The sequence below is a fragment of the Staurois parvus genome, unplaced genomic scaffold, assembly GCF_062004578.1.
Source record: "Staurois parvus isolate SC_StPar_1 unplaced genomic scaffold, SC_StPar_1.0 ptg000226l, whole genome shotgun sequence".
Classification (NCBI taxonomy): Eukaryota; Metazoa; Chordata; class Amphibia; order Anura; family Ranidae; genus Staurois; species Staurois parvus.
In genome coordinates this window covers 5,039,815-5,065,772 of record NW_028318022.1, presented here as the reverse complement: position 1 = coordinate 5,065,772, position 25,958 = coordinate 5,039,815, and the positions used below count along the sequence as shown (strand labels likewise).

The window sequence follows — 25,958 nt, the reverse complement described above, 5'->3', positions numbered from 1 at the left end:
AGGGGTTTATTTACCAAAGCTGGCGAGTGCAAAATCAGGCTCACTTCTGCATAGAAACCGATCAGCTTCTAACCTCAGCTTGTACAATTAAGCTTTAACAATAAATCATGGAAGCAGATTGGTTTCTATGCAGAAGTAATCCTGATTCTGCACTCTTCAGCTTTAGTAAATAAACCCCTAGGCGTAAATATTTTTGAATTAGGAAACCCTTGGAGCACTATGTCACAGCTAGTAAAATGTGTGGATGTAGCCTAAAATTTCTTTTTACCTTTAATGTACCACCCATCAAAAAGTTATATTAATAAAACAAAACTTTACAAAATGTAGCCTTTTAAGCCTAATTTTAATGGTTGAACTGGATGGACTTTTGTCTTTTTTCAGCCAGACTAACTATGTAACTATGTAGCTATGTAATGTGTTTAACTGTGTAAAGAAGATGATTGCTACTAGTGTTTACAGCCTGAATGGCCTATACATCCAGGTAAGGATTGTTTTTTTCATTCTTTCATCCTGTGCACTACTGAAAATATATTAAAGCAAAATGTAGCTTTACAGCTTGGCAGGAATGTGAAAGTTTACAGCCTAGTATGCTAAGCTCTTTTTTACTAATTACAATGGAAAAGCATCACTGTAAAAAGTTGCTTAGTCCATATGCATGCTGTATGCAGCTCATACATGCATTCTGGGTAGCGCTTTCAGTTTGCTAGGATTTTCTGTATGCAAATGCTTTGGTGATGATCATTAGAGATCAGAAAATTAACTCTGATGATCATATGCAAGTGTATATACTGGAAAAATCTCGGACAAAACTTCTTCAAGATAAGGTCAGTAATCACTACTCTTTATTCTCCTTGTAATACCTACCCTGCTAACAGTGTATGTAAGTTTAAATGGAATGGTATGGAATGAGATTCTGTAATGGTCAACTCAATTCCCTCATTGCTATTGGTCATAATATGCCATAACAAACAATGAGAAGATTTGTTTTTCTTTTGGCAAATGTAACCTGTTATTTGTGCTTTGGATCAGTTAGGATTAATATGGCTGGGCCAATCAGGTCTTAGAATGCATAGAGTGAAGCAATATTAGTCTTATTCTCAATTAATAGATGGATAGTAGTAAGAAAGAAAGGAAATGGTACAGAATATTTAGTCTAGAAGAATGATTTTACAATTACTATCATCACAAGAATTACATGATGAAAAGGGGAAGAAAAAAAAGCAGCAAAATACCAAAAGGTAAATGCTAAAAAGTGTTAAGTGTGAATTAAAAAGTTAAAGTTTAAAGGGGTAGTAAACTTGTTAAAAAATATTTTTTCCTGCTGCAAGGTAATATCATAATGTGCTAGTATGCATTTCATACTAGCACATTATGAAAGACTTATCTTAAAGTGAAGCCTACCAGCAGCGTGATGTCACCACTGCAAAAGGCTTCCATCTTCACCCAGTCTTTCTTTCAGGTTCATGGGCTGTATCAATGGCTGAGCTGCCAATGGCATCACTCCCGCACATGCATGCAGGAGTTTAGACTACCGCATACAGCTCTGAAGGAATGCTGTTCCTTCAGAGTGCATGCATCAGTATTGTTACAAGCTGCTGCTCCATAGAATATCTCCTAAATGGTGAATGTTTTTAAGATATTCATTTTACCTACAGGTAAGCTTTATTATAAGCTTACCTGTAGGTAAAAATAAACAAAGTGACTTTACTACCACTTTAATATCTGGTGGATTAGGTGTACAGGGAGTATGGAGCACTTTGATTTTTTAAATATGCCTGGGATAAATTCTCACAAAAAATACAAAGAAACATCTAAAAAAAGGCCATGTCATACACTTTAGCACCTTAGGACAACTGATTTTGATTTTGTTATAGCCAGTCAAAACTATCTATTAAAGACCAACTTTTAGCAAGGAGGAGGTGTCAGTCCCATGGCCTCAGTCGGCAATGTACACACGGCTTCACTGTGTTTCACTTTTCTTCAAATACTAGACAAAGAGTAGAAATCAGTATCTTGCTTCAAAACTGATTACAGATCTTGGTTTTCAAAGCTCCCTTTATTCAGTATCCATGGGACTTTATTATATTAAACACTTGCATTTGTTTCTTCTAACAAAGATGTCTTCTTTAGGTTGACTGATTTCCTAATGCTGAAGTGCCAAACCTGCTGTTCAATAATCTAGAGACAATTTTATTTCAGTAAGGCTCAGGGACACAATAAAAGGAGTAGCCAAACCAACTGCTGAGCAGATTATCCCAGTGAATAAAAATACTATTCATATTCCAGTCAATATTTAGTCTTTGTACATTGTTTCCTATAGCAAGCCCTGCTGAAAAAGGTGTTTTTGGGTCGTCAAAACACATTGGCTATTCTTTTGACTGCGCTTCTGTCCTTTATGGAATACAATTATATCAGGATTATTAAACAGTGGATTCGTGCTTCCATTTCTATTTTTGCTGTATTGCACTGCAAGCCAAGGAAACTGTAGAAATCATCTGGGGTGTAGAAACTGCTTGTCTGGTAACCAGATCACCATTACCAACATCTTTACAATACTACGGGAAAGTAACACAATTTGGATAACCTCACAGGTCTAACACTATTTTTCAACTTTCCAAAGTATGATTTTAAAGTACAGCTGTTTTGTTAGCCATATTTCAAAATTTTGGAGCCCATTCATCAAACATTAATACCTTCAATGTCTTTAGAGATCACAGGTAAGGTTTCCAATACCATGTGGTGATACATTTCATATTGTGGTAATGAAGACTAGTAAAATAGCAGCATGATTAATGAACATTCATGTGTGCGTAAAATAAAGAATAGAGTGATGGATGTATAGTTCGATTGTTTGCTGTTGCAAAAAACTTGTTTTTTAGCTTGTACACATTCATCCATTAGTTGTGTGACTTTTTATAACTGTCTGTTTTACAATGCCTCCCTTTTATTTCAGTGTCATATTGAATTGGTCATTGCTAAGCTGGATAGGTGCCTCATTCCACCACACTCACATGAAAGTTTATGTGAATGCAGAAGGTCAATGTGGCACTAAAGTATGCTATTTAGCTGAAACAATTTAGCTCCATCTGTTTCTCCTTTCGCATATTGCAATTTAGATTTTATAACGAGGAACACCTATTGAAAATGATATCTGTATTGCAATTTGGAGTGGGAGGGGCAAATGTATCAGATTAATTTGCATTTCAAGTCACTGGAGTGCTAAACTAAATCTATTTGTTGGGTTCTGCAAAACAACATGCCTACCAATATTATGCCTTTTTGTATTCGCTGTTCTTTACAGTTTTAATACATCAACTTGCTAATTTTAAGACTTTCAGCCAGCTGTCAGGCATAAAAAATATTTAAAGTTCCAATACAGAAAGACTGAGTAGTCTTAATGTACTGTAAAAACCTGCTAATCTGGTCGGAAGCATTATTAACACTAGAGCATAATTTATGTTTTACATTTTACAGATTTAGTTACACTCATAAAAGCATAAGAAATATTAAAGAACATTTTAAAAATCCATGTGGCACAAATAAATATATGTTGTGTTGCAAGTTGGAATATGCTGTGTTATGTTTGTGGTAACAGCTTTATATAAGTAATCTGATAATGTTGTCTGCTATGTTTACTGTCATCTATAGTTTAGCAGTATGGTTTTTGGGGCCTATAATCATTTATTAATTATCATCCACTGCATCACTACCCTTTTATAGCTGCATATTTGTGCTGCAGGACCCAGGAGCAACATGCTGAACAACAAGTACAGCAATACAGTGAGCAGAAAACTCAGCAACACAGAAGCTATGACAGAAGTGTGCATTACGCTACAGAGCTGGCCCATTTGGAAGAAGATGTTCGCATCGCACGCGCTTTAGCAAGAGAACAGATTGATAAAGTGTATATTCATAGATTGGTAATGCAACGATTGACTTTCTTACTGGCACAAAATGTTATATCACGCTATCCAAACCCAAAAAATAATGGTAAACCCCACTGAGCAGTAGAAAGTCTAGTGCATCCTTAAATACTACTTGTTTTATATTAGATAATATTAGGTAACCCTTTGACAATACATTTGTCTTTCTTACTGTTCAGATATATCTATCATAACATCCCTACATTCACTCTATTTTAAGCGGCCATACTTAGCATTTCAAGTGGGTAAGACTGGGCACAGAAGATGAATGTAACCATATATTCCAGTAGTGCCATAAGACATGAAAGGGCTCTAATTAGACAGGCAACACATGACTTATGTGAATTGTCTGACAGGAATTGTAGGAAGGATAATGAAGTTTTAATGAGTGGAGTTCTTCACTGACTAAATGGATTAATTTCATATTACATATTAATGGAATCCTTCTGGTTGTTCTATACAGTTATGTTTTCATGTCAAACTTTCCAACAATGGCAGTTGATGTCTACAGACGTCATCTAAAAATGTATCACCTGATCGAGCCATGTCTTTGTGGAACCTCTGTAGACAACTTATACCCAGGCTTCTGCTTCCCACCATTCTCTTCCAAGACCTATTATTTCTAGACTTCCTTTGGAAACAATTGAGTACTGTCCAAGATACGTTTTTTCATTTACACTAGCATACAATTTTCAGCACAAGCTTTCCTGTTAAGTCCCCTTCTTCAAGGCTCAAGCAGTATTGCTTAGACCTTGAAGAAGGGGACATTCCCTGAAAGTTTGTTCTGAAAATTGTATGTTAGTGCAAATGAAAAAAGGATCACAAAAAGTACTCAATTGTTTCTGTTACAAACACACCGCACCTAAAGCTAGACTTCCTATGCAACTTTTTTCACCTACCTTAACTGTATTAGTCCTATTCCTTGTAATCTGGCTATAGACATGTGAGGGTAATCACTAAATCTCACTGATTAAAGCCGAGTTCACACAATCAGAACATTGGAAGGAATAAAATGCTTTTGGAGTGATCATACGATAATCTGATCAGTAGTACACAGCTTTTGATTACTGATCATCAGGCCTCGACTGGCCATAGGGCACATCGGGCTTAAGATGACCAGACCGCATGGCAGGAGGTAAGCAGGGACCGGCCGCGGTCTGGACGGGGCTAATACAGACCGCAGGCGCCGCTCACCTCCCACTGTGCGGTTATGCCCAAAGCAGGGTTGACAGGAGGAATGGCAGTGATGGCTCCTGAACATAAGCAGGGAGAGCCGCTGACACACAGACACCTCCTCGGCCAGCCGCTGCACTGAAGGGAGAACAGCGGCCTTTCTACTTCACCCACGGCTGCCGGCACACTGTGACAGGTCTGTAGCGGCGGTAAATGGTGCTGTCTCTGCTGGATGAGCTGTCTCTTTGCTTTATGGGCTGTCTCTTTGCTGAATGAGCTATCTCTTTGCTGGATGGCTGTCTCTTTGCTGGATGGGCTGTCTTTTTGCTGGAGGGGCTGTCTCTTTGCTGGATGGGCTGTCTCTTTGCTGGAGTAGCTGTCTCTTGCTGGATGAACTGTCTCTTTGCTGGATGAACTGTCTCTTTGCTGAATGAGCTGTCTCTTTGCTGTAGGGGCTGTCTCATGCTGGATGAGCTGTCTCTTTGCTGGATAGGCTCTCTTTGTTGAACGAACTATGTCTTTGCTGGAGGGGCTGTATCTTTGCTGGATGGGCTGTCTCTTTGCTGAAGGGACTGTCTCTTTGCTGGATGGACTGTCTCTTTGCTGGATGAGCTGTCTCTTTGCTGGATGGGCTGTCTCTTTGCTGGACAGCTGTCTCTTTGCTGGATGGCTGTCTTTTTGCTGGATGGGCTGTCTCTTTGCTGGATGAGCTGTCTCTTTGTTGGATGGGCTCTCTTTGCTGAATGGGCTGTCTCTTTGCTGAATGGGCTGTCTCTTTGCTGGATGGGCTGTCTCTTTGATGGATGGGCTCTCTTTGCTGAATGGGCTGTCTCTTTGCTGGATGAGCTGTCTCTTTGCTGGAAGAACTGTCTCTTTGCTGGATGAGCTATCTCTTTGCTCTGGATGAGCTGTCTCTTTGCTGGATGAACTGTGTCTTTGCTGGATGGCTGTCTCTTTGCTAGACGGTCTGTTTCTTTGCTACATGAGCTGTCTCTTTGCTGTGGCTGTCTCTTTGCTGGATGGGCTGTCTCTTTTCTGGAGGGGCTGTATCTTTGCTGGAGGGGCTGTCTCTTTTCTGGAGGAGCTGTCTCTTTGCTGGATGGGCTGTCTCTTTGCTGGGGGAGCTGCCTCTTTGCTGGAGGGGCTGACTCTTTGCTGAATGAGCTGTCTCTTTGCTGGAGGGGCTGTATCTTTGCTGGAAGAGCTGTTTCTTTGCTGGAGGAACTGTCTCTTTTCTGGAGGGGCTGTGTATTTGCTGGACGGGCTGTCTCTGTGCTGGAGAGGCTGTTTTTTTGCTGGATGAGCTGTCTCTTTGCTAGATAGGCTGTCTATTTGCTGGATGAGCTGTCTCTTTGCTGGATGGCTGTCTCTTTGCTGAACGGGCTGTCTCTTTGCTGGATGAGCTATCTCTTTGCTGGAGGGGCTGTCTCTTTGCTGGAAAGGCTGTTTCTTTGCTGGAGGAGCTGTCTCTTTGCTGGATGGGCTGACTCTTTGCTGGATGAGCTGTCTCTTTGCTGGATGGGCTGTCTCTTTGCTGGAAGAGCTGTCTCTTTGCTGGAGGGGCTGTCTATTTGCTGGAGGGTCTATTTGCTGGATGGACTGTTTCTTTGCTGGATGGACTGTTTCTTTGCTGAACGGGCTGTCTCTGCTGGATGGGCTGTTTCTGCTGGATGGGCTGTCTCTTTGCTGGATGGCTGTCTCTTTACTGGACTGGCTTGTCTTTTTGCCCAAATTGGGCCCATCAAAGAGACATCACAATCCAGCAAAGAGACAGCCCAGTCCAAGAATAGACATCCCCATCCAGCAAAGAGACATCCCTGTCCAGCAAAGAGACATACCGTCTTTGCTATATAGGGATGTCTCTTTGCTGGATGGACTGTCTCTTTGCTGGATGGTCTGTCTCTTTGCTGGACTGCGCTGCCTCTTTGCCCAGTTGAGTCCAGCAAAGAGACATCCCAATCCAGCAAAGAGACAGCCCAGTCCAAGAATAGACATCCCCATCTAGCAAAGAGACATCCCTTTCCAGCAAAGAGACATTCCATCTTTGCTATATAGGGATGTCTCTTTGCTGGATGGACTGTCTCTCTGCTGGATGGGCTGTCTCTGCTGGATGGACTGTCCCTTTGCTGGATGGCTGTCTCTTTGCAGGACTGGCTTGTCTTTTTTCCCAATTGGGCCCATCAAAGAGACATCACAATCCAGCAAAGAGACAGCCCAGTCCAAGAATAGACATCCCCATCCAGCAAAGAGACATCCCTGTCCAGAAAAGAGACATACCGTCTTTGCTATATAGGGATGTCTCTTTGCTGGATGGACTGTCTCTTTGCTGGATGGTCTGTCTCTTTGCTGGACTTGCCCAGTTGAGTCCAGCAAAGAGACATCCCAATCCAGCAAAGAGACATCCCAGTCCAAGAAGGGACATCCATATCCAGCAAAGAGACATCCCTGTCCAGCAAAGAGGCAGCCAAGTCCAAGAAGGGACATCCCCATCCAGCAAAGAGACATCCCTGTCCAGTAAAGAGACAGGATGTTTTTGCTATATGGGGATTTATCTTTGATGGGTTGGACCATCTCTTTGAATATATAGGGGGCACTGTGATTAGATCTCTAGGGGCACTGTAATGTAAAGTGGCACTGGGATATAAAGGGGACTGCGCTGTAAAGGGGCACTGTAATCAATACAGTGCCCAATTACAGTGCAATCCCCTTTACATCACAGTGTCCCTTTATATTACAGTGTGGAGGACTGACTCAGTGAATATTTTGTCACCAACTGCCCCCATGAATGCCCTTGCACCCCCCCCCCCCCAGAAATTGGCTTCTCAGTCTAAAATGCTCGGGCTTATTTTTTGTCCCATTCTGGGCCTGAAGATCATGACAGTTCATCCAAAAGCTACTTCAGGGGGCTATTTCATGATGTTTGCATTGTTGACTATAGTCCTCTGAGGTCCATAGCCATCTTATAATTTTAAGCTTCTTTGGGTAGGATTCTTATTATTATTATTTAGCATTTTTTCTATATTCTTATGCCATGATTGTTGAAACTGTATAGCCTTAATTTGGACAGTGCTACAGAAGAGAAATTATCCATATCAGCAATAATAGTAGTAATAATTAAAGTGCCTATATACAGGAAAATCAAGTCCTTCCAGTATTTATAGTTCTGATGATTACCTGTTTTAAAATGATTACTGTGTCCCAACATTATATAGGATTATTTCTTTTGATGAAAGAGATTTTAAATAACAAAATGAGCATTCTCAAGGGATTGTTCCCTTTTGCTTGGCTAAGATCTGCTGTATATATTTGATCCTATACCTCAGTGATAAAAATGTTCTGCAAAGCTGAATGACTGATAGATCCAAAACACATTATGATTGATTTAATGAAGGCAAATACATTGTTAATGTTCTACAGGAATGTTCCCCAGAGCTTAGTGAATGTGCTGAAACGTCATTTTGCAAAGAATACCCAAACACATGTAAGGAAAATAATTCACCTCATTCACTTAGCTCTGTAGAAATTCCCTTTCAGAGTGCAACTGAACTTGCAAAGTGAAAAGTCTATTTGCATTTAGTAAATCAACCCTATTATGTCTCATTCACTACACATTCCTTCCACAAATATCACACACAAGGCTCAAACGTTTGTTACTTTATGAAGTAGGTTGCTAATTTCTACAGAGAATTGCTGCAAGCAGATCAAGGACTATTTATTTCATAATTTCCTTAATAGCACAGTAAAAGTAATGAAGAATGGGTTTTAAACAGTGTATTATACAAAATAGTAAAACATTATAATAATGGCTTTGAAACAGCACAAACCCATCAGGTTGCAATGTTGTTCCTTAACTCTAGGCTCATTTCATGTACCTGTTCATGCAATACTTGTCCTATGAATCCTTCCATAATGAATAACATGTTAAAGAACCATGAGAGAATGAAGAGCTAAGAGAGGCTGCAGAGTCCAATGAGTAGATGCACCAGGTGGAGCACATATACTGTAATAATGTTGGGAAAGGTTTGAGAGGGGGGATCCAAGGGTGCAGCTGAACTTATGTGGTTCAGGAATCTGCTCTTCGTCCCCTGCAGCACACATGTTACTAAAATACCATATATATATTTTTATCTGGCAGGTAGAAGAAAAAATGGCATTGCAGAGACATATCCATGAAGAATGCATAAGTCGTGCTCCAGATATCTTAGTACGACTTAGATCCCACACTGTTTGGGAAGGCATGCCTGTAAAGCTTTTCTTCACGGTACAAGGATATCCTACACCTGTTGTGCAATGGTAAGTAGAAATTCCAGCAGCATTCATACAAGACATTGCCTGGCATGAGGCTAGGTAAAAAAAAGATCATGACCTAGAATTGTAATCTTCCCTTCTGCTACTGTGGACAGTGCTGAAATAAAATCCAAACTATGTCACCTCTGTTGTTGGGGGCAAATACAACTGCAGGTCTGAGTTGAGGCTTAGTATTAGAGGCAGGACTTTGTACCAGGGCAGACCTGTTGGTTTGTCTGATATATAATATAGTGTATTTCTCTGGTTGTATATCAGACTGTTTATTTTAATTTATTCAGAGTAGAGTATGAAAGCAGTTTGGGTATTTGAGCAAATCCATACGTGCTAACTTGCATTTGTATAGATGATCACAGATCAGCACAATGTGCAACTCTCTGGTCCTTTAGTAATATTTTGAGCAAATAACTAACAGTTTAAATACAAATCTGTGAACTTCTTTATCTGAAAATGTTTTTTTATTTTTGTCAAGCTACTATTCTGATTCAAAACCTTTATTCAGACAGCATCCCCAGGAGGGCAACACCACTTTCTCATGTAGATTTTAGGTATAGAGTGGTGTCTCTTCCTTGCCTGTAGCCTGCTGATTGGACAATGAAGAAACAGCAACACACTGATACATCTGATCCATTTGTTAATTGGAGAATTAATTTTCAGATGCATTTATTAATTGACCTGATCATTTTTGTAATTAATTTCATATCCTTAGCATTCATTTTGTTTCATTCAGAATATTGCTGGTTGTTAAGGAGCAGGCAGCCACCACATCCTTAACAACCATGGCTCTTCTGCTGTCAGTGGGATTTCCCGCTGTTAGCAGGATGTGCACAAAATATGTGCCGGTAAAAAAAATGTAAAAAAAAACAGCAATTCATACCAAGCCCCTTGGATCTCTTTGAGTGGAGCCTCATATCAAAGTTAAACAAAAAATGGTCTGGGATCCCCCCAAAATCCATAATAGACCCTTAGATCTGGTATGGATTTTAAAGGGAACCCCATGCCAAAGTTAAAAAAAAAATGGCATGGCTCCTCCCCAAAATCAATACAAGACCCTTATCTGAGCATGCAGTAATGTAGGAAAAGGGGGGGACAAGCTAACACCCCCCTCCCCTCATGAACCATACCAGGCCACATGACCTCAACATGACGGAGGATGCTTTAGGGGAGGGAGGGCTTCTAAGGGTCTGGTATGAATTTTGGGGGAGACCCCACACCATTTTTTTGACATGGGGGTTCCCCAAAATCCATACCAGACCCGAAGGCACTTCTTTTGTTTACATTCTGCTGAGAGTGGGGAATCCCTCTGGCAGCAGATGAGACATGGTTGTTAAGGATGCTGCAACTGCCCGCTCCTTAACTCTTCTCAAAGGATACAAATGAACTGAATGAATCCAAAAATTTTGTTATAATTTTTTCGACATTCGTTCATATTTGTTGCTTTGTCCATTCAGAAATTGTGTTACATCTAAATTGCTGAAAATTTAATTTTCATTGGAAAAACGATTCTGAACGAACCAACTCACACATTTCTACTTGACTCTGCTCGCTTCTTTGGTCATCATGCTCCATGGCAGTTCATGTGCAGCAAAGTATGATCAGCTCCTAGTTCTGCACCAACCTTTCCCAATCTAAATGCTGCTGTATAGTAGGTACAAAAAACCTATATCAAGCCAGATTCAGCTAGGCATGATAGTACTACACAAAAGGCATTCATTGTATATATAGCCAAAACATATTTGGTTAATTAAAATAGGATTAGTTAAACTCCCTGTTAGTTTATTTGTTGTGTTCTCATGGGTAGATTTCCCTTCTCTCCATGTCCTGCAGATGCAACAGAAAGTGAGGAGAAAGCTCTACAAAGTGAGGGAGATTCCATTATTAGACAGTAGTGACCAGAACAGGCTTTACCATCACCTTGTTTTAACGTAGTTGTGAACACAGTATCCTGTACCTCTGAGTGGGAAACCAAAGGATGAAAACTGACCACGCTAACACAGATCAGCTTCTGTACTTTGTGTGGTCAGTTTAGAACAAGGAAGATAGGTGTCTGTCAGGATCAGCCAGGTACCTCAACTGGAAGAAGTACATGAAAATGATAGAGAGTGCAATTTCTAAAATTTACATATGTGAACACACACAGAGAAAAGAATAAATATTTAAGGAAACATACACTTTAATGACAATTGTACAATTTGGATCTCCTTTCCATCTCAGTAACAATAGTCTCAAAGGCTAATACAGAGGGTAAGTATACTTAGTGAGTATACAGACAGCATATAAAACTTGAGAGGGTTTTACATTTTTCCTACGCTTTAAAAAACAAGTTTGGGCTATACATATACTTTAAATCATTTTTTTTTAAATCTGATTGAAATTCGGCTTTAAATGAATGAAACTAATGTCATCTGTAAAATATACTTGATATTTAAAAACTCATTTCAGCCTTATCCTAAACCGTATTTATACTCAGAATACATTTCTGTATATTATTATTTTTGGTGCTTGCAGAAGATATTGCATGCCATAGATAGGTTCAATGGCAAAAAACCCCAAATCTGATTATTTTTTTATAGAAAATACAGCTTAAAAAGGTGAATTTCATTGTTTCAGCACAATTCTCTAAAATTATATGGCAATTATTATTATTGTAGCTTGTTCATTATTTAAAAATATTTTAACTCAGAAAGTTCTTCTAAAACTGAAATTTCCAGCAGATTATTTGGAACCTTTGTGTTAGAGCGAGTTGAGGTTTCTACTGTATTTTCTCATTTGCAAATGATAGTATATTTAGTAATAATTTCCTGCATGTCACCATCATGCCTGTCAAATGATTCAGTCAACAAGCTTTTTTTTTTAATACCAACTTGTTTTTATTACACACGTTTTTTAACAAAATAGCCTTGAAAGTAATTTCAGTATTCATTTTTCAATTTCATTTCCTTTTTATTGTCTTTCTTGCACATTTTAAAACTTTGAATGGCTCACGTGGCCTATAGCTGTTCAGCAAACACTTCAATTCAATTTTGAAAAGCTCTAAAAGGAGAATGCCCAGCATAAGCTTGCCATTAGCTATAATTAAGTTGCAATGCACAAGATAACTTCCTCTGTGCATTGCAGTGTCAGTGCACTTTAGGACCTATAACTTGTATAACGTGCTTGTTTTTTATTAAAACAATTTTTTTTATGGGAATGATTACCACTTCTTTTATTTTGATTAGGTATAAGAATGAATCTTTGATTAGCCCAGCAAGTGAACCAGGAAAGTACAGAATTGAAAGTAAATACGGAGTGAATAGTTTGGAAATCTACAGGTAAGCTGACAGCATTAGCTAATACTAAGTAACTAGCTGTGTGTACCTGTTACATTAGTATTCACATGATCTCTAAGAGAACCTGAACTCTGAAAGCCTGGCCAGAAAAAAAAGACATGCAGAAGGACTAGTCACCAGTATTGCCTGTAGGCTCCCTGCAGCTGATCTTTCCCACATTACTGACTTGCCATACCTCATTCCACAATGTGGAGTTGATTAACTAAAGGCAAATAGGCTTGCACTGAAGGTATATTTTTTTAAATGTGGTAAAATTTCACTTTGCAAAGAATATCCAAACACGTGCAAGAAAAAAAAATAGCATTTTAGCTTGCCCTTGATTAGATCATGGAAGTCAGCAGAGATTCACTTCATTTATTAAGTTCTTGGGATAATTTCCCTTGCAAACTGCAATTTCCTTTGCAAAATAAACTATTTACTTTTAGAAAACCAACCCCTCTGTTTGCCTATAGTAAATTAACCCCACCATGTCTTGTTCCACATTGTGGGGTTCACTTATCAAAGGCAAACAGACTGTTCACTTTGCAAGAAAAAGTGCACCTTACAAGGGAACTTTCCCCAAAGCATAGTGAATGTGGTGAAATTTCACTTTGCAAAGAATACAAATATGAAAGGAAAATTAAAAAATAACATTTTTGTCTTGCACATGATTGCACGATGGAAGTCAGCAGAGCTTCACCTAATTCATTAAACTCTGGGAAAAATTACCTTGGAAAGTGAACAGTCGCTTTACCTTTATTAAATCAACCCCTGTAAGTTTGTGTGGTGATGGCCATCTAGGTAGAGGCAATACATTTTTAGTGCAAAATTTGTGTAATAAATACATTTGTGCTAAAAATACCCCACGTCATAAAGTGCATGGACATTAAATGGAAAATGTCCATTTAAAACTCCCTAAGGCGTACAACTCTCTCATACAGAATTTCAATTCAAAGAGCAGATCCTGTGCAGCAATAGCAGTAAGCAATTGAAATGAGCTCATAAAGTGTCCATTTTAAATCAGTGTTCCACACCAGAGAAGAAGGTGTTAACTCTTTCACCACAGACACATTTATTTTTTACCAAAGATAGAGAGTGTCTATCCAAAATGACCTCTTAAACCAATAAATAGGTTTTTGATGACTTTTATATAAAATTTGTAGTTATATTGCTGTCAATACCGGAAACACTCTTCCAGGGGTCTCAGGATAACACTCATAAATGGATAATCATATTTATTAAAGGTGAATTCACACTAGAATGGACAGCTGCCAAAGTTCTTTACTTCTCTGGCAGCTGTCCATTCCCAACTGTGATAGGTGACACTTGATACGTGATCCAACTCATCACACAGCTCCCTTTTTTGTGTGCAAAAATAGAGTCCATGTTGCTGTACAGTGTGCTGTGATAAATTGCAGCATACTGCATTTTTTTTTCTAGAATACATTTTTGAAAAAATGTGACGTGTAAAAATACAAAGCTTATATATTGCAACAGCTTCAGTTTAAATGTCAGAAGTAGTAGTCACACAGAATCAGAAACAGATCAGCATGCTGAATTTTATTGCAGCAAACTGTAGTGCAGCCTCCGGCCTGCATTGCTGGGTAAATAGGACACACAGAAAACAATTGTTTTCTGTGTGTCCTCGGGGTGACAGGCATTTTGCAATGCAGTCAATTGCCTGTCACCACACTATGGGGTAAATTTACTAAACTAGTGCACTCAGAATCTGGTGCAGCTATTCATGGCATCCAGTCAACTTCAGAGTTCAGCTTGTTCAATTTGGCAATAAAAACCAGAAACTGACTAGTTTTTATGCAGAATTGCACCAGATTTTGCACTTTCCAGTTTTAGTAAATAACCTCCTATGTGTGAATTCCCCCTTCAAGTTAAAAACAAAAGCCATTAAAATCAGTGCATAAGTACTCTCCCGCCATTAAGGTTGCATCAGACCACCAACTATAGAAGACTGTAACACTGTTTGCCTTAAAGCATAATATCATCCAAAAGTAAATGGTAATTTTTGATTATGATAGATTTGTGAAGGTTTAAAACCTTTTTCTGGGCCTATCACTGTTTGTGTCCCTTCAAGGGTCACCACACACATTACAATCTGTCCATACAAACTTTGGACAACTTTCAAGTTACCAAATATATGAGATATGAGGACCTACCTAATCTATCTAATTAATTAGTATCAAAACACAACCATAGGTGATGGTAGATCTAAAGGAGATTGTAAAATAAGTTTGTAACATGTGTGGTGAGTTTAAGGGAGAGTTTTCCTCTCTTCAATTTCTTCTTCTTGTTATTATTATTGAACAGGATTTATATAGCGCCAACAGATTGTGCAGAGCTTTATAAAATGAAGGTAGACATTACAGTTACAATACAATTTGGTACAAGAGGAAACGGAGGACCCTGCTTATTAGAGCTCATTTTTAAAACTATTTTGATCACTGAGGTACATGCAGACACTGGCCTGCAGTTTAAAATTTGTTTTCAGTGGATAGATCTAAAGTGAAAATAAACTGGATTTGAACACCACAAACTGAAAATACTATTTCATTCATTTTTAATATTCAAAGCAAACTCACCAATCCATCCATGCCTCCATGCTTTATTTTGCTGAGAAATCACTTTGAAAAATACTCCCTAGCATTTCTAGCTGTGGCCATCTTGAGTAAGGGCAAATTAATCATGTAGCATTTACTTCCTGGAATCCATCTGACTTTAGCTCAGGTATGCAGGTAGGAGGGCATGCTTAGCTGAGAAAGCCCGTCCTCCCCTTCTCCAAAAGAAAGGAAAAAATGCCCATTTAGACTCCTGGGATGTATGGCATCACTTTGACCCAGGCCAGAAACCAGGAAGCAACTGAATAAATGTAAAAAAACTAAAGAAACAAGTAAATATAACATACCTTCTTATTTACTAATGCTAGCAGCATAAGGATTAAAAATATTTTTTCTGACTGCACTGTGTAGTGTTATTTGGCTTGTTTGAATGAGGGTTATATCTGTATGGCGCAGCTAAGTCAATAATAAGAGAGGGTGATCTGTGAAATTGAAAAAAAAATGAAAGTAAACAAAACATATGAGCTAATGTTCCAGTTTTATGAAATTTGTAGTTTATTTTCCCCTGGCAGCAGTCTCTATAACTGCTACAAAATGATGGGTGTACTTTAAGATTTTTCCCTTTCAAACTGATTTAACGGCTTATATGAAAGTGCATAAAATGAATTACCATGGATCCCGGTTATAGTGCATTGGAACGGGGAACATTGGGTCATTTTTTTTACTTCAAAGAGCTCTAAATCAGGACTAGGAATGCATAATTGACAATCTGAAGTCAACAGATCGTGTATAAAGGCAATGGGAGTGAACTAGAAATAATTCTGTTATCCGGTGAGAAATGACTAATGTCGTTCAGTGCTTTTCACTTTAATAATAGTGGTCTTGATCATAATATTTTAAACTTGGCTTAGGGTCAGACATTATTCTGCTTTGGAGATTCTGCACAGAAGAACATTCGAGAAGCCATTTTCAAATGAAGTTTAGGTGGAAGGAGTGACTGCTTGACATGTAAAGCAGAATAGATGCATGATAGAATGAAAGAAGGATATAAAAGAATGAAGGCCTTGATTGATTTTAGTGCAATGGTATAAAATGCGTTTGTGAATATAAAAAGGATTTTATGATGTGGCAACCCTTGGCCTTGAAACCTGAAGTGGTTTCATTATACAAATCCCAGAATTACTGAAAAGTATTTCAAGGATGCTGCAGAAATCCATGGTAGAAGACAGACACTAAAATGGAGACAATGGCAAATATGAGAATGAGTTCTCAGATTGCAGAAAATTGATTGAATCAGAACATCTCACAAGTACAATGAAATTTCTATGAATGCATAGATTTTGTTTATAATGCCCACATGTCTAATTGAACACTTAGAGCTTTGTTTAAAGCATTATATAGATACTGCAGTCTGCTGTAAACCATCTGGCAGTTGTAATTTTTCAAGTGTATAACTGGCATAATTATCTGAATCTGCCTCTCTTATACCAGCCTCCCCTCCTATACAGCAACACTCAGACTGGAGAAGGAGGGGGCGGAACAGGAGGATAATCCAGTTCTTATAATTGCAAATTTACTGACATAGAAACAAACATATAGAAGAATGCACAGAGTAAGAATAGATGAATTCTTGTATTGTCCATTCTGCAGGAGATGGCTGACATGGTGACACTAAAGTATTCTGGAACTCTTAAGCAAGCCATAGATTATACAAATTTCTTTCCTTTCACCACAGGCTCAGTTCCTCCATCAATACAGTGTTGATGGGGGAATCTTTCCTGCACCGCTATTGTATTCTGCTGGAGGGAAGCCTTCCCTTCTGGCAGAACACAATGATCACTGATAACAGCTATAGCCATTGGTAGTGATCGGATGCAAAAAAAATGACAAGCTGGTTGTACTGAAGTCGATCGATGGATCAACCTCACTATAACTAGCCTGTCCATAAATGGATCAAATTTCAGTCAGTCGCTGCTGAACTGGCTGAGAATCGATCCATCTATGGCCGTCTTTACAAAGAAAGTGGTCTCACTCTGTGTGGAAAAGTGGAGAGAGGGGATGATTCTTCTACAGCAGGGGTGTCAAACCCCATTTCTTTGTGGGCTGCATAAGCATTATGGTTACCCTCAAAGGGTCGGTTGCATCTGTAAGACTAGATGTCCAGGGCACCCCACCCCCCATTACATCAAAGGTCAAGAATACCACACCCTTCTTAACATCATCGTGCACCCCCTTTGGGGCAGAGCTGGAAAGTGCAGGATCTTGAGGAGGACAAGAGGAGGAGTGGAGTCAGCTACCAGTGTCTGCTGAATGCTGAGACCAGGGAAAGCAGAGATGAAGGGGTGCTGCAGCTGCACTGACACGTGCAGAATTTGGCAGAGGAGTTCTATTCTCCTCTTTGCTGCTGAATGCTGAGACAAGGTGGGTGCGAAGACAAGGGGGTACCTTCAGGAGAGGTGCAAGGGCCACATGAAATGGCCTGGAGGGCCGGATTCAGCCTGTGGGCCTTGTGTTTGATGCCTATGTTCTACAGTTATTCAGATGTATCAGAACCCAGGTATTGAACACCAGTGCCCCCCCCCCCTCTGACTGGCAGTGCTCCCAATATGTGCCCATGAAGCACCAGGACCCTATATTTCCTCCTACTAAGCATCAGGACCCTCATCTCCCCCCACTAAGCACCAGGTCCCCATATCTCCTGACTAAGCACCCACACTAAGTACTGGGACCCTCATCTCCCTCCACTAAGCAAAAGGACTCCTATCTCTCCCCACTAAGCATTAGGACCCCCATCTCCCCTAATTGAAAACCAGTGCCCAATTTCTCCTAACTGAGCACTAGGACCCCCATCTCCCCCCACTAAGCACCAGGACCCCTCATCTCTCCCCATTAACACCAGGAACTCTCATCTCCCCTAATTGAAAACCACTGCCTCCTTGCCCCCCCCCCCTGAGCACCAGCACCCCATATCCCCCACTAGGCACCAGGACCTTCCATCACCCTCACTAAGCACTAGTACCCCAATCTCACTCCACTAAGCACCAGTGCCCCCTTTTGTCCCCCCACTGAGCAGAAGTACCCCCCATCTCCCCCACTGAGCACCAGTGTCCCCTTGTTCACCCAGTGAGTATCAGTGTGCACTTGTCTTTCCACTAATCATCAGTTCCTCCTTTTCTCCTCACTGAGAATAAATGTCCCCTTGTCCCCCACTGAGTAACAGTGCCTCCCTCTTTACCCACTGAGCACCAGTGCCTCCCTTGTTTCTCCACTGAGCACCAGTGCCCCTTGTCCCACTGTGAGCACCAGTGCTCCTCTTGCTCTCCCACTGAGCACCAGTGTTCTCTTTGTCTCCCCACCAAGCACCAGCACCCCCTTCTTTCCCCACTGAGCACCAGTGCCTCCCTCTCTCCCGACTGAGCACCAGTACCCCTCTTGTACCCCACTGAGCAACAGTGCCCCCATTTGTTCCCCCACTGAGTACCACTGTCCACCCTGTTCCCTCACTGAGCACCAGAACTTTTTTTGTCCTCCCCACAGAGCACTATTGCTCTCTTTGTCCCCCCACTAAGCACAGTACCTCCCTTTCCCCCCATTGAGCACCAGTGCCCCCCTTGTTCTCTCACTGAACACCACTGCCCCCCTTGTTCCCCAACTGAGCATCCCTGCCCCCCTTGTCCCCCCATTGAGCACCCCACCCAGTACCAATCACTCACTGTGTTCATTCACAACTAAGGCATAGTAAAATGTGTTTACTGTGCCTCAGTTTATGAATAAACAGGAAGCCGCTCAGAACAGAGCACTTCCCAGTCATTCACTGTCCAGTGCAGCTGAGACTGCAGAGAAAGGGACTGGGTAAGTTGCCTTAAAAGTGAGACATTAGGGGTATGACCCCTGATATTTCACCAAAGCCCCAACAGGGCTTCTACAAAATAATACAATTGTAAAAATTTTTTTTAAAAGAAATAAAAATAAAAAACTACTGACACCATTCTCTACCTTACTGGCACCATCCTCTTTGGGAAGGGGCGGAGGGTTGGGGGTCGATCAACTAAGTCTTTGGCCCAACTGACAGAATGTCTAGCTTCGCCACTGCCAAAAATTGAAACATGCATTTCTGTTCACTTTGACAGTTATGGGCAGATGCATTTTACACAGTGTGTGAAGATTCTTAACTACTTTAGTAAATGAACCTCATTGTCTCTCTACACCTAATATTTTGGTACAACTCAGAGAACTCTCCTGTTCCTTATATGTTTTAATTTTTATTTCAGCTGATAGGAGGCAAGACATTCAGCAAGTTGATAATTACAAAACAGAGATTTTTTTTGACAACTATGTAGCAAACTAAACTAAACAGATTCTATTTTAGGAAATCTTCAATGTGTTTACAGTGCTGCAAAGTAAGTTTTTAAATTTATGCTTATAGGTATACTTCAAAGTGGTGGCAGAAAAAGTAAACAAGGAGTCCTTGTGCAAAAATGATGATTTATAACCCCCTCCTAACACACTAAGTGCATTTATGCAAAATGGCTGTGTGAGCCTGGGTTCACATATATGCGGTGCGGTAAATCGCATGTGATTCGCACAGGAACTGCACCACATTCCTGTGCAAATCACATGCGATTTGTGTGCGGTGCGATTGGAGACATACATTTTGTATGGCTCTAATCGCAGCGCACCCACACCAAAAACTTGCAGGACTCTTTTTTTGGTCTGCACTAGAATCGGATAGCATGGGTATTCACACCTATGCAATCCGATTCTGCACATCACACCGCATTTTGCGGACCGCTTTCGGGGTGTTGTTAACTTAACATACACACCCACAGCGGTTCACATGAATGGGATTTGATTCTGATGGTGTGCAGAATTCGCACTGAAAACGCTGTGAATTCTGCACCGCATCAGTGTGAACCAGGGATGAATGCCTCAAGCATTCACTGTCACAAATAATCGCATTTTGGTGGTCAGGAGAGAAGTTCTGTCTTACTTACATGTCAGTGGTAGAATGATTCCCTTTCAGTGAAGTCAGTGGAAAAGAAAAAACCCCTTACAGTGGTGTCAGTGGTAGAAGGACCCTTTCACATTGGTGTCAGTGGGAGAAGTGTCCGCTTACATTGGAGATCAGTGATTACTTCCAGCAGGAGCAGCCAAGGAAATGCCAGTTCCACCTTTGGCTCTTTTAAATGAAATTAGTTCTAGAACTTGCAGGCACCATTGGGTGGAAATCCCTCTGCTTGCTGAATGGCTAGCTTGAGTTCACTGGTTTAAAGATCTGTTTATATTTGATTATTTATGCTAAAATAACAAATAAAATTATTTTTTTTTAAATATGACATGAAAAGACAGACAGATAATTAACAGGTACAGTAAACTGTACCAGTTAATTATCTGATTATCTGATTATCTGACCAGTTAATTATCTCAGAGGCTGACTATGACACAGGTGGTCCCAGAGTAGTAATAACTATTACATGTCTAATACACAAGCACCCATTATTTATTTGGTAAAATGGATCCTTTTTTCACTTCAGATTCCAGTTATGGTTAACTGCCTATTATACTACTATAGCTGTTTTACCCCATGTATACGTGCAATTGAAGGATACAAGATTGCATACCAGTACTGCTGCACAGTGTATTCAACTCCAGTGTGAAGTGAATGAAAGACAAACTTCAGTTTAAGTCCCTAGCCATCAATCACGCCCCTCTGATATGTTTCACCCACAATGGGCTTAATTGTATGATTAAGCCCAAAGTGGGTGAAACATGTCACAAAGGTGTGGCCAAAGGGTGGGGGCATGAGCTAAAGCCTGTGTTTCATTTACTTCACACCAAAATTGAACACAGTGTATAGAGATATTTGTACGCTATATTGTATCTTGGAGCTACATGGGCTCTGCCAGCACCTGAATACAGAGTATAAACCCAAGAGACTGATACTGCAGGCTTGGAGTGGCACCGATCTGTTATGCAGTTGTAGGATATTTCATTTTCTTCACCTCTTGCTGCTTTACAATTGATCACCAGTTTCTCTACAAATTAAAAAATGCATACAGAAATGTGTACCTGTATGAATGATGTCATTGCTTCAGAAATACTTTAATGATATCTTTATTATAATATCTCCTACCTCTCATCTAAGCTATCTGGTGTACTTGTAGCTGTGTAACATATCCTGATAATCTGGCAATGAATGTAGATAGCACTATGATATCAGGATGTGTTTCCAAGAATAGCAGTAGGGTTTACTTAAATGTCTGAACACGCTCTAATGATACTTAATACAAATTCACTCACCCTAGTTGCACCCCCAAAAATGGAAAAATATTTGGATTTAGCTATTTAAGTTGTAATGAATGTACATACATCTGTGCTTGCTTCATGCACCTAATCAAGTTGAGGGAAAATGAAAAGAACTTGCTCTGTATCTCATTTGAAATTTGACCTAAGTACAAGCAAACTGAACCTTTAGCAAAAGCTCCCTTATTTTTACTGATCCCTACAGACATGGTATATGTAGTACCCCTCTTTCTGCAGGGTGTTAATCTTGTTCCCGTGTTGAGGCCTATAGTCCAAGTCTTGGTTATGGCAGAGCTGAGACCCCATTAACCATACTTCTGGTTCACCACTTTTTCAGGTTCTCCTTCAGGGCCATGTGGGGAAACATCTGTTACATCTGTTCACATACCAACTAGAACCACTCCTATTCCAGTGGTTCTAGACCCAGTCCTGCTGAACACCCAAGGCCCATGAGACATGGGGGCCCAGGTTGCTGGGTGTGTGTACCCAGGGGAACCTTCACTACCACCGTCAACCAAGCTGACCCTTCTCCGCTAGGCGATCACTTGTTCTCAACCAGAACTAGTTTTAATATCTATACTCTTCCAGGTATTAGCTGCACTGCTGTCTTCTCAGAAAGAATGTTCACCTGCATGAACCTCGGTCTTGCAGCAGCATGTAGATTTCACAGAGCCGAACATGGCTTACTCAAGCTGACGGTTCCCACCAAACATATCCCCAAGACACAGTTCGTTTAAAACATTTTCTCACCTAGTTTGCATTATTTTGCAACTTATGCGAATAGTCATTGGTATCCATTGATTTCTTGCAAAAATTGGATCTGGAACTCTAAACAGAGTATAGGTTATCCCAGTGTCAGGTGTGATAGGAGTGTTGCGGTGTCCACAAAATTAAATTGCATTATTTTCTGCTGTAATTTCAAACAAGCATCTCCATCCCAACTTCTTTCAAAGGGATTGGTGGTGTTCTAACTTTTCTCTAAAAGGGGAAAGTGGGTGTATACTCCCTGTACCCTACATCTTGTCGCTAAAAAACTCCATCTACGAACCAACACTTACTCCAAGTCCTCCCAATACTTTGAGGACAAGTCACCTAAATGACAGGGGCTATCACTTGTAAAGGTGGGATTTCCATGCTAATAGTGCCTTCCAGCATGCTACATATATAGGAAACAAAGTTTTATGATTTCTAAGGTACTTTATTAGTGCTTACTGATATACTAATGAATGGAAGCAATTTTTTTAGTGTCTTCTGGTAATAGTATATCCTCACATTTTATATATATATATATATATATATATATATATACTATTTATTATAGTTTCCAGATGAATAAAGTCAGAGTAAAGTCACAGCTCCAACGTGTACAATTGTTTCGATGAGTGACTATTTTTACAAGCAAGGGTCACCAATGACAACCTACATGCCTCCAAAATACATATTTTCTTTAAGACCTGTTGTCATTTGGTGTTTACACACACTTTGGAGCTGACTCACACAGTGTAAAATGGTATATGGGTAAGCAAGTGGTGAGAAAGATCTAAACACTTTAAAGAGGCATCATGCAACACATCAATTAACCCAGGTATAAGGGCTGTAATAATTCCAGTAGAGTAGCAGTGTGTCGAATAGCAGGATGAAATTCTCCCTTTCTTACTGACAAGTTGTGAAAGACGGGGAAAGACACAAAGTGATGCATACCTTCCATGTATTTTAGAACTTGGTGGTTTGGGGTGAAAATCAGTCACAATGAATGATATGTGATGATTCAAGATAGGGGACGAGCTAGTCTTCTGCTTCTGGATGTCCAGAGGCTCAGTGTTTTACTGTCTTTTCTTTTTAGCTAAAGAGCAGATTGTAAATGCTGTCCTTTGAATTTTCAGTCCGTATGAATGTGGACATGACACTCTGTGACATTACCTTTTTCTTTTTTGATTGTTGCACATTTTCCTGTAAAGATCTTTGGGGTGGTTATCAATGGGAAAGAAATGAAGAAAAAAAGTGGTCTCAGACTGAGGGCCCTATCTTACTATGGATGCTGTTGCTTGTGAGATCTAGCCAGTGGCAAAGTCAGGATTGGACTACTTACCTCTTCTAAAATGTCACTCCCTCATTTGTTGAACCAGAAAGATATTCCTGTGTGATTGCTCCCATGCTAACAAGCAAAGTATTGCTTCATTTAAAGCAGAGTTCCACTCAAAAGCAGAAGCTTTGCTTATTCGCCTCCTTGCCCCCTCCATTTCTATATTTGGCACATTTTGGGGAGGAGGGGGGAGTGGGTTTTGATAGGTACCTGCTCCCACATTCCCGGCTCACTTTGCCGTGGCGAAGTGAGCTAGAAGTTCGTCCCCCTTTCACAGGTCCCAGGAGACTTCCAGACCAATTAGGAGGCGCAGCACAACTCAAAAATGCACAGTGGATACCAGGCTGCGAAGCCGCAAGCTGTCACAGCCTGGTGCCCGCAGATGAAATGCTGGTGCCGTGGAGGAAGGGGATGGTGCGGGTGAAAACATAGCTGGAGACAGGTGTGTGTTTATTAAAAGCCAGCAGCTACAGTTTTTGTAGCTGCTGACTTTTAATAAACAAAAAAATGGCTGGAACTCCACTTTAACCTAACAAGGGAGCAACATCCATTAGGGAAAGCATCAACTGTCCCTAAACAGTATGACATAGCACTAAGACTTTAAAGTGCGAGGTCTACAGAACAAGGACAGTGAATTGAGCATATGAAATTATAAAGGTAAGGATAGGTTCGGATAGGTTTACAGTGTAAGCACCGAACCTTTCCTTAACTTTATGATTTCATATGCTCAATTCACTGTCCTTGTTCTGTAGACCTGGCACTTTAACCACTTTATATTTAAAGGGCACAATATTCGCATTAGTTATGAGGTTTGAGCAGGGGCAGACTGACAACTCATGGGGCCCCCGGGAAATAGGGGATCATGGGGCCCCTGTGTCCTTGCCCAAACTCAAAAAAGCCTATGAAAAAGGTACCAGGGGCATCTCATGGGGCCCCCTACTGACCCTGGGCCCTCGGGCAGTGCCTATGTTTCCAAATGGTCAGTCCACCCCTGGGTTTGAGCCCTTGGGACATTGCACTGAATTCTTAAAGGATCAGGCCCCACTATTAGTAAAAACAAATTTTTTTACATATAAAATTAATGTTTAAAGAACATAGCGCAATCAGAGACCTGACAACGCTGTGCTCTCATGCCTGGCGTAGTCAATTTTTAAATTCTCTGTCCCAACCAGCCCTTGATGTTTAAAGGGAACCTTTACTTAGAATGATGCAAAAATTAATTTACTGAGATCCTTCTGAAGATGCTAGTTGCCCGGATGCCTTTTTCTTCAATGGTTCCACTCACCTGGAATAAACATGCAGATCAGATAAGTCAGAGTCTGATTTCCTGATCAGCATATTCAGGCCACTGACTCAAAAAATGAACAAAGCTATTGACTTAGCATGACAACTAGGCAACTGCCATTTTTAAAAGGGGCAGTAAGCATACAGGTTTCTAAAAGAAAAAAAAGCGCAAACCTTTCCTTAACTTCATGACTGATTAAAGTGCTGTTACACTTAAAGGGGCAGCTACACACTTTATACTTAAAGGGGACAGTATTAGCAATAGTTATGAGGTTTGAGCCCTTGGGACATTGCACTGAATTATTAAAGGAGCAGGCCCCACTATTAGTAAAAAAATCTTTTTTTGACATATATAATATTGTATATAGTAAACGCATTCTCTGTCCCATCCAGCCCTTGACATTTAAAGGCAATCTTTACATAGAGAGATGCAAAAATTCCTTCCCTGAGCTCCTTCCTTATAATTGTTTTAAGTGGTGTTATACATAAAGGGGCAGCTACATGCTTTATATTTAAAGGGCACAGTATTAGCAATAGTTATGACGTTTGATCCCTAGGAACATTGCACTGAATTCTTAAAGGAGCAGGCCCAACTATTAGTAAAAAATATTTTTTTGTCATGTAAAATTATTGTACATGTTAAACTCATTCTCTGCCCCAACCAGCCCTTGACGTTCAAAGGGAACCTTTATATAGAGAGATACAAAAATTCCTTTCCTGAGCAGGCCCCAATATTAGTAAAAAAAAAAAATTTTACATATCAAATTCTTGTAAAAAAAAAACACAGCAGTCTCAGAACTGACCACGCACTGCTCTCATGCCTGCTGTAGTCAGTTTTTGAATTCTCTGTTCCAACCAGCCCTTGACATTTAAAGGGAACCTTTACTTAGAAAGATGCAAAAATTCCTTTCCTGATCTCCTTCTGAAGAAGCTAATTGCCTGGCTGCCGTTGTTCTTCAATGGTTCCACTTGTCTGGAATAAACATGCAGATCAGAAAAGAGTCGT

At 40.3% G+C, this 25,958-nt stretch overlaps 1 protein-coding gene across 2 annotated transcripts in view; it reads left to right on the top strand.

Moving 5' to 3' along the window:
• Positions 1-25,958, top strand: part of MYOM2 (myomesin 2) — a 178,996-nt gene that overhangs the window by 33,553 nt on the left and 119,485 nt on the right. For both annotated transcript variants that reach the window (XM_089679521.1, XM_089679520.1), the window contains 3 exons: positions 3,740-3,920; positions 9,232-9,389; positions 12,620-12,712. In XM_089679521.1, coding sequence (XP_089535647.1) covers positions 3,740-3,920; positions 9,232-9,389; positions 12,620-12,712 — 432 coding nt within the window. The remainder of the gene's footprint in view (positions 1-3,739; positions 3,921-9,231; positions 9,390-12,619; positions 12,713-25,958) is intronic.